Below are 10080 nucleotides of genomic sequence, written 5' to 3' on the forward strand. Positions count from 1 at the left end.
ATTGAGTGCGCGGTAATCGACGCACATCCTCTTGGTTTTGTCTTTCTTTTCCACAAAGATAACCGGAGCACCCCAAGGCGACGTGCTCGGGCGGATGTATCCCTTCTGTAACTGTTCATCAACTTGCTTCTTGACTTCCGCCAACTCGTTGGCTCCCATTCTGTAAGGCCTCTTGTGGATCGGTGCAGTTCCTGGTACCAAGTCAATCCTGAACTCGATATCCCTCTTTGGTGGCATTGTTGTCAGATCATCTGGAAAAACCTCTGGATACTCTCTAACTATGGGAATATCCTCCAACTTGTTAGTGGTTTTCTCCACTGCTACCTCTTGTTCTTCACCAGTAGCCTGGTTCAGACTGATCCCTAGCTTCTGCGGTATTGGAGACTGAAAAGTTACCACTTCTCCTTTCGCATTAGTCAATTTGATGGTGCGGCTAGCGCAATCAATCACTCCTCTGTGCCTTGTCAGCCAATACATTCCAAGAATAACATCTAGATCCTTGGATTCGAGAAGAATGAGGTTGGCTGGAAAAATCAACCCTTGAATTTCAACTGTCACGGATGGGCAGTAGTGAGTTGTGGTCATGCCACCTCCAGGAGTATGAACTCCCATGTGCACTAGCAAAACGCTTGGAAATGATTGAATGAGTTGCACCAGAATCAAACAATATTATTGCTGGTGTCGAGTTGACAGGAAATGTGCCCAATATAACCTCTGGTGCTGACTGCGCCTCCTCTGCAGATGCATGATTGACACGGGCCTGAACGAACTTGAGTCCGGCACGTCTTGGCTTCGGACACTTACCAACCATGTGTCCGGGCTCGTTACAATTGAAGCAGAGTTCGAGCTTTTCTCCAATCTTCTTGGGCTGTTCTGGCTGAGTTGGCAGAGCTGGCTGAACTGAGTCAGCTGGAATCATTAGTGGACTTGGAGTCGGGTCAAGGCTATGCTGCTCACTGTTGCTGTGACTGCCACTGTTGTTGTTCTTGTTGAAATTACCTTGGTGGTAAGGACGATGGTGCCGGATAATTGTGGTGGAAGGTCCACCCTGATGTCCCATCGTGAAGCGAGGCTTCTGACTGATCCCCTGGGAAGTCCTGAGCTGAGCTGCCTTCCTCTTACGGTTCATTTTGTTGCACCGCTCTTCCTGACGGATAGCCTTGTCCACAAGCTTCTCAAAGTCCTCATAATCTATGGAGATCAACTGGTTGGTCAATTCGTCATCAAGACCAGACAAAAACTTCTCCTGCCTCTCGGCATCGGTGCGCACGTCCTCATGAGCATAGCACGCGAGGCGGTTGAATTCGTGCAGATACTCTATAACTGTCCCAGTTCCTTGCTGCAAAGAACGGAACTCTCTCTTCTTTTATGCCACAATTCCCTCGGGAACCTGTGCCTTATTAAAACTCTGGCAAAACTCTAACCAAGTAACTTCTGTCCTAGCTGGACGGGTCACCATGTAGTTGTCCCACCAAACAGAAGCGGGACCTTGCAGCTGGTGTGTAGCAAAAGCAATCTTCTCTTGGTCGTTGCATTGCAAAAGATTCAGCTTCTTCTCAATAGCATGTAGCCAGTCGGTGGCCTCGATTGGGTTGGTGCTGCTCAAGAAAGTGGGCGGCTTGACACGAAGAAACTCTAACAGTTTGGATTGGGGTGGTTGAAGACCAAACTGCAGGTTCTGCTGCTGCTGCTGTGCTTGCTGTTGCACCTGCTGCAACACCTGATGGTAGTGTTGTTGCATCTGTTGCATCATCATTGTCATCATCTGAGTCTGATTGTCCAACACCTAAGCAATTGTTGGGTTCTCAGGCGTTGGAGATGAACTGTTGTTAGATGCATCGCTAGCACGTGCTCCACTGATCTGCTCTTCGCTGCCACTGGCGTTGTTGGAGTCACGGGAACTATTCATTGTCTTCACCATCTAGAGGAGGATAGGTAGGAATATGAGAAAAGGAAGAAAAACAGGGGGCTCAGAAACTAATCTTTCTTATAAATTTAAGTGCAATTATCTTAATCTTGATTAAAACACTGAAAAAGAGGCACGCAACTCCTAATTGAGGCAGCCATACCACTGACACATGATATCGACCGCCGACTAACCCACAAGCAACAAACCTAAGCACGGAAACTAGCAAGCAAACAGACTGAGAAGACGATAAAACTAAGGGCGGCGACTCTGAAGCTCAGAGCGGCGCTTGCGATCGAGGAACAGGTCTGACACCTAAGATGGACAAGGGATAGGAACCAATTCATGCTCAACTCCAAATTAAACAAAGCAACAAATGACACAAATAAACAACGAAGCATGATGATTTTTATGCATAGAACATTTTTCATGAACTCAAATAAACACACTAATGCAACTGACTAAACAATAACTTAATGCATAAAATAGATGCATAGCCATAATGATACACATAAAGCTGCCCCATCGAACCTAGACACGACTTAGTGCATATCACCCGATAAATTCCCGACTGACTGTCGAATAAACTCCAAATAAAATTTTACTAAAACCCTACACTGAGCTACTGTTAAAGATCCAATCCGAATGAACGACCAAGATTTTTCCCACAAACCAAATAGGCAAAACCCCAAATTTTCCCGAAACAAAACCAAGTGCAAAAAGGCATATGCAGATGAAAAGGGGTTCAGAGGGCTCTTAGGTTTCCAGTTGGCTTGTCCTACAGTCAAGGTCGGCTCTGATACCAACTTGTCACGCCCAGAAATTCACGAACCAGAATTTCTAAGCTGAATGTGCATTAAATCCCTGTCCAGGACCAGCCAGGGTACACAAACGACAATTGTTGACATACAGATCCACGTCTTACAAAAATAGAAAAGATTACAAATGCAGCGGAAAAGATAAAAGCAAGCTAAACCGGGAAGCTTGACTTCAGCAGCGGGGCGACTCCACTCCACAGGCAATCCTTGACGGCAGCGACAAAACCAACTTCAACAAGACAGCTCAGACTAGAAAGATCTTCAGCTCTGGTGTGGGGGAAAAGAGAGCAAGACTGAGTACTACCCACTGTACTCAGCAAGTCATACCGGAAGAGGAGGTATGATGCAGGATATAACCAAAGGAGGCTAAAGGTCCTTTTGCATAAAGCAGGCATTTAAAACCAGTAGTTGAAAACAGTAAAAACAGTTGTAGTAATTAAGCAATATTAACCAATCACTGTCCAACGCTACACCATGTTGCAACAGGCCCAACCAACCACCTGAACTACACCAATTCATTAAGCTAAACTAGGGGTGAGACTAATCACGGTGAATCTGGTTGATCACCCATAACCGCGGGCACGGCTATTCGAATAGTTTTACTCTGGCCAGAGGTGTACAACTGTACCCACAAGACACGATTCCACACATGTCGCCATGCCCCAAAGTATCACCATGATACTGCAAAGGGGGAAATCGTGACAAGACCCTCCGCATAACCCTTCCCCAACCATCCACACCACGCTAAGGTTTCACCCCACCCCCAACAGGCAGTGGGCGGTCCCCTCTTGGGCCGCGGTGACTCCGGCAGCTGGACAATCGGACACCCCGGCCGACCCAACTCCATCACGCCCACCCTCGCCACCAGTGCCTAGGAAAGGGTCGAGCTATACTTCAGATCAAGCAGTTACCCACTCCCGCTTGTGGTAAGCACGGTAAGTCTCCCAGGGTTTCCCGTGAACCGGTCCTTAATTGCTATGGGTGCGACCAGCAAAACCATGCACCCACAGCCCGCCATTCAGAATATTTTAATTCACTGACACCCTTGCGGTGGCACCAGTTCAAAGCTATGCTAATAGTCAAAGTCTATGTAATAATATGATCCCCATTTGTGTCCTAGTTGAACTAAGCATGGCTAAGCATTTTCTAAACCAACATCTAATCATTTTGATACCCAAGTTATCAATGGCATAAGGTAAACAATATATGGCTGAGTAATAGGACCCATCCCACATGACATTGTAAAAGAATGCAACACTTAATAGAAATGCGGGATATTTGTAAATTGGGTACAATATGATCAATTGTAATGCATGACTTGCCTTGCTCTCGCACAGATGAGACCACAGCAACGTCTTCGAGAAACCGCAGATCGACGAAACAGCCGAAATCTACATGACAACCAAAGCACACAAGCAAAACAGGCTATAAGACTACTGAAACAGGAAACAAAACCATTTTTAATGGATTCTATACATTTTTCTTGATTTACTGAGACTTGAATGGACTTAAACGGAGCTCGGATGAATTAGATATGAATTTTAGAAGATAATCTGTGTTTTTACTAATAAAGAAAAGTCCTTAATCAATTTATTGCGCAATAATACCCAGGTCTGACATCAGCGAGGGGGGGGCGGCGCAGGCGGCGGCTAGGCACGGCTCGGCTCGGCACAAAGCCGGCCGGCCGGCCATGGCGAGTGGCGGCGGCGCGCGCAGCTGCCGACGGCGGCGACCGACGGAGAGAGGCGGCGGGGGACAGCGGGAGCGGCGGCACGGCCAAAGGCAGTGGCGCACGCGGGAAGGGGAGAAAAGGGAGGGGGAGGGAGTCCTCACCAGAGGGGCGGCGGCGACCGGTGCGGAAAACAAGGGTGGCGGCGACGATTGGCGGCAACCGAATGGTGGCCGAGGTGCGGGCGGGCTAGGTGAGCGTGACGGCGGCAACTGTGCGGCGCGGCGGTGGCTCTAGCGGCGGTGACGCGCGACCGGAGATGGGCGGCGGCGGCGGAGCTCGGGTGTGGCGTGGGGAGAGCGGTACGGCAGCGGCGCACGGAAAGTGAGCTGCGGCCGAGGTAGCTCTCGCGGCGGCGAAGCTAGCGGCGGTGATTGCGTGGCGAGGCGACGGCCCTAGCCACGGCGGCGCACGGCCGGAGATGGCGGCAAGCGGCGGCGCTAGCGGCGAGCGGTGCGGGCTCGGTAGGAGGCACGGGAGAGGGCGGCGAGAGCGGAAAGGGGAAGAGGAGGCTCGGGGGAGCAATTTATAGGTGGTGGGGCAGGCAGACGTGGCCGGGAAAGCCTCTGATTTCGCCGGCGACGTGGGGTGGAGAGAGAGAGAGAGTAGGGTGGGATTCGAAATCGAATCCCGCCCTCTCGAGCGCGCGCGGGGTGGGAGCGACGGGGCGTGGGCGGCGTCGGGGGGAGGATGTGGGAACGGCGCGGCGTGGGCGCGGGAGGAGCGGAGGAGGTGGGGCGGCAGCGGTGGTTGCCGGCATGGGCGCACGGCTAGAGGTTGGGGACGACCCGACAGGTAGGGCCCACCTGTCGGCGCCCGAAAGAGAGAGGGAGGGAGGGAGGACTTCGGGGAGGGGAAGGGAGGAGCGGGCCGGCCCAGGAAGGGGCGCCGAGCGTGGGGAGAGAGATGGGCCGACGGCCCATCTAGAGAAAAAGGAAGGAAAAGAAAAGAAAAAGAGGAAAAGGATTTTCCTGGGATTAAATATTGCACTTTGGTGATTTTTAATTGGTTAAAATTATTTCCAAGGCTCTGAAAATTCCACTAAAAATCCTGTTAATGTATTGTGACATGTGGAACTCAAGAAAAATCCCACAATGCCAATTCCAATTATTAATTGCATTTATTAATTTAGGAGTTTAGCTCTAGGTTAATTAAACAATTTCTTCGGGCAATTTATTTAACCAATTTTTAAAGAAAGAAGAAAGGGAAAACTTCAGGGCGTGACAAAGGCCAAGACTGGGATTTGTTATTTCAAGGACAACCAACACAAGCCTTTCCGTCCTCATGCTCCCCCTACTTCAGCTACTCCTTCTACCAGGGTGACTCGTGCTTCCACCTGAGCTGCTCCTTCTTCCTCTGCTGCACCACAGCGTTCTGAGTCTTCGTCTCCGGTAAAGAAGGCTCTCAGGGCTATCTTTTGTATGTGTGCCAAGACTGCTAAGAAGGTAAAGAAGATAGAGAGGCGTCAGAAGGAAGATTAGATTGCAGCAGGCAAGGATGTCTCTGACATTTCTGATGATGAGGAGTTGGTTGATCCTTTTGCTGCTTATGAGACTGCTTGAGACATTGCTAGTGATGAGGGTCCCTCTGGCACTTCTCGTTTCTTCAATGAGGAGTCCTCTCACTCCGAGAAGAGTAGCGATGATGAGGAGTCAGATGCCCCTACTGAGAATATTCCTACAGATCCAGATGAGGCAGTGGACGCCGCCGGGTAAGACATCGACTCTCCTCACTCTGGCGACACCGAGATCATTCCTTCTGATGGCGATGATGATGAGGCTTGATCCTCTTCTTCCCTTGTGGTTTTGTCTCTTTTTGGTGCCTTGATGCCAAAGGGGGAGAAAATTGCAATCGAAGGGGGTCAAAATGTTGTTTTTGCTGCTTGCTGCTTGCCCTGTCTGTTTATCCGGAAGTTCCGGACCTGGCAGTCCTTTGGCCTCTACTCTTAAGAACTTATGGACATGTAATAATTCTCTATTTGTGTGGATGTAATGACTGTTAGATGCTCTTAGCTGCTCTTTATATATACTGCACTTCTTTTATGCTATGAGTGTCTTATTTGTTGTTTGTGATGTGATGTTGATTTTATCCTTTTGAGTGCTCACCATGTCGTATCTTTTGCATATCTATTCTTACTGCTTATTTGCATCCCACGAATGAGTAGAGATGAAGGAAACTCTCTTCGGGTGCTCCCATTAATATATGCATATGAGCTTCTCTCATATCTTCAATATGCATACACTAAGGGGGAGTTTCATTCACCTCTAACCATTCAAAACAAAATTCTTATCAATCATTTGTAAGCTTTAACCATGTTGTCATCAATCACCAAAAAGGGGGAGATTGAAAGTGCATTAATCCCCCTAGTGGGTTTTGGTGATTAATGACAAATGTGGTTAAGGGACTAATGAGTTCATTGAGTAACTTTCAGGTGCATTAGTCCAAAGGTGTGGAAGCTGGATGCTTGGAGACCCCCCAAAAGTACAAAATCAAAGCGGACCGGAACTCAAGAAGTGCATAGGATAGTTTATCTTTTGAAATCGAGTTTTTAGGAAAAACCGTACTATTAAGAGGGGTTCCAGGTGATGCTCTGAGATATATCAAGTGCTCTTAGTGTGAACCAAGTGTCAAGTTTCCTTAGGAGTCCTTTTTACATTTTCTCCATCTGCCCAAAAGTGCAGGTCCAGAACTTCCTGTATTCCAGGTCCGGAAGTTCCGGTCTTGTGAAAAAGATTTTCCTAAGTGTAGTCCGGAAGTTCCTGTCTTCCAGGTCCAGAACTTCCTGTCTAGTTTCCAGTTCAAATTTGTGAGTAACGGCTAGATGACGTCACCTAGCCGTTATACATATACAGCTCGTTTCCAACTCGTTCTTTGTCTATTCCACTTTCACTTTTCGAACCTAGAGCTGTTGCTAGCCTCTCCCAAATGTTTCTTGCCTTCTCCACTCAATCTAGAGCCTAATTCTTGTGAGAAAGAGAGATTGAGAGGAAGAGAAGAAGATTTGGAGATGTGTGAAGACTAGAATCTTGGGTGAGCACTTGGAATATCTCGTGGGCTGTCATCTCGGTGCTTATTACTCTTGGATATGATCTCCTAGATGGTGAGGTGTCGCCCGCGAGAATCCGTTGCATATTGTGGATGTCCCGGGTAAGTTTGTGAAGGATTTCCTCTCCTCCGAAAGGGAACGAGGTAAGTTAGTGAAGTTCTTGTGCTGAGATTCTAGAGGCTTTCCAAGTAGAGCAACCCACACTTGTGGTGGATTTCTAGAAGTAGGTTGAGTTGGATCTTGGTGGTCACTCAATTCTCGAAATTTGCCTAGGGGTGTTTGGGGTTGAAGGCTGTGGATTTCCTTCGGGGTTTTTGCACAAGTGAGGCAAGGGGTTAATCGAGACCCAGCTCTTTGGAGCTCCTCAACGGAGAGTAGGATAGCAAGATCCGAACTTCGGAAAAAAATCGCTCTTGTCTCTTTCTATGATGTTTATGTGGATGATTCTGTGATATATCGTCTGCTTAGAATACCTGTGCACCATCTTGTGAAGATTGGCTTAGTCTCCTGTTTCGAAATTTGAATTTCATCTCTATTCTGTTACCCGGAAGTTCCTGTCTTAGAACACCGGAAGTTCCGGGCCTGGCAGGCCGGAAGTTCCGGAGTTCCATACCAGGAAGTTCCGGGTCTGTTTGAATTTTACCGCTGCGATTTGTTTTTAAGTTTTCACGGACAGCCTATTCACCCCCCTCTAGGCTTCATCAGCGTGTTCACATTGAAATATATAACTATCATGTATTAAACATTAGGTTTCAATGGTTTGAAACAAGTTTTTTTATTTTATCAAAATATAATCATATAATATCTTGTTGTGAATATATCAGTACAATGTATACAACGGTGTGATCGGATCATAGATCAGATAAATAGTTTAGGAGAAAAAATATCTAAAGAGGGGATAAAGGAAGAAAAAAAAACTAGCTATATCAACATACTTTCATGCATGGGAGCTGTAGGATCTGATTTTTATTTAGCCCATCGGGCGACCTAAGTCTGAGTAATCTGCTTAGAATGGTGGTTAAAGGTGAACTTATTTGTAAATGACTGATTCTCTGTTCATCAAAGCGAATCCGTCAAGTAAGGCTAGATCTGTTGTAGCGTGGTTTAGAAATCAATTATATTCTATATATATCCAGCCAGATATATAAAATAGTGTTAGAAACTTTCTAAGAATTCCCTCTAAATTAATTTGAAAATGCTCGGGATCGGGCGCCCGATGCGGCGCAAAAAAATCGTGCACCCACCTATCGGGTCCCAGAACTAAATACTTGGATCCGACTAGATTAATGTATCAATCACTAGATCAATACAATATAGCCGGTTCTTCATTGCATACGTTAAAGTTTTACAATATTAAGGGTTTTACAATAATAGCTATTCACCTAGTTAGTCCTAAGTAGATCTAATATACAGCGGAAGTTTCTATACATTCTGACTAGGGAGGTATAACCTTTAGGGATTCTCTAAGTTATCGGGGTCATCATAGTAATAGTCATAGGGATCCTCCTCTTGACCCAGATCTGAAAAAGGGGTTATAAGAGCAAGGATGAGTATTAACAATACTCAGCAATTTATCATGGAAATATGTTATGCATTAGCATATAATGGGGTTCTTTGCGAAAAGCAGTAATAAACAACCTAGAAGAATTATAGCAAGAATTTATAAATACGTAGACATTAAATTTCTAACCAGGGTACCATATGAGTCCCGGTACTCAATTCCATGAGTACGGCTATTCGAATAGTTTCAAAGATATTCTACTGCAGCAGATGTACGCTTTACCCGCAGTCCACGACTTGCTGATAATCATCGGCTTTAGTCATGGCCCAGTATTAAGTTATTAACAATTGTGGCACCTGTTCCATGAACTTATATCCTCATATGCTCTGAACGTACTGTTAATAGCAGCAAGAGGAGTTCTGGCGTTCCCGAGGTATTTAAGGGGAACTGATCGTATGACACCACGTCATCTCGATCAGGGTTTAGAAATATACCATATAATTTATACTCGAGTATCATAAACCATTTACCTGTACATGGTAATGGTTAAAAGTTGCCCTTCGCGGCTATAATTGCCTCCTGCGCGAGGACTTAAAAATAAGAACCACTATACAGAGGTACCATATTGCTAATTAACATAGTAACTAGGTCTGTCCCCATTCTAGAAACTGCGGTCGTACCCGTTCGTTCGACATAAGTACCCGGTAAAAACTATATTGATCGAGACAGTACTAGCCACCCGGAAATCATCCAATCCTAACGTACTGTCCCAATCTAAGTATAAGATATTTTAAGCAGATTGTAAGCAAAGTAAGCAATACTAAATTATCTGGATTTCTATGGTCAAATTGTGCATATAAAATAGAACATTGAATAGAAGGCTATAAATAAATAATTTGTAAAATATAGGCTTAAATGATCAAAAGGTATATAGTAACTTGCCTTGCTCAATCTCTTGAGATTGATTGATATTATCTAGTGTGTCAGAAGAATTCTCAAGACCTAGGGTTAAGCATATAAAATTCAAATTTAAAAGGAATTCAAATAAAATCCAAAAATAAGAAAAATAGAGAAAATAAA

General features: G+C 45.9%; 1 protein-coding gene across 1 annotated transcript; it reads right to left on the reverse strand.

The window, feature by feature from the left end:
* Positions 1–547: 547 nt before the first annotated feature.
* Positions 548–1765, reverse strand: LOC136356041 (uncharacterized). Its single transcript, XM_066309443.1, has 2 exons — positions 1457–1765; positions 548–1339 (listed from the first exon to the last, which is right to left on the reverse strand). Exons 1-2 carry the CDS (start codon positions 1763–1765, stop codon positions 548–550), a joined length of 1101 nt encoding a protein of 366 aa, XP_066165540.1.
* Between the last annotated feature and the right edge of the window lie 8315 nt (positions 1766–10080).

Source organism: Oryza sativa, chromosome 4, assembly GCF_034140825.1.
Source record: "Oryza sativa Japonica Group chromosome 4, ASM3414082v1".
Lineage (NCBI taxonomy): Eukaryota > Viridiplantae > Streptophyta > Magnoliopsida > Poales > Poaceae > Oryza > Oryza sativa.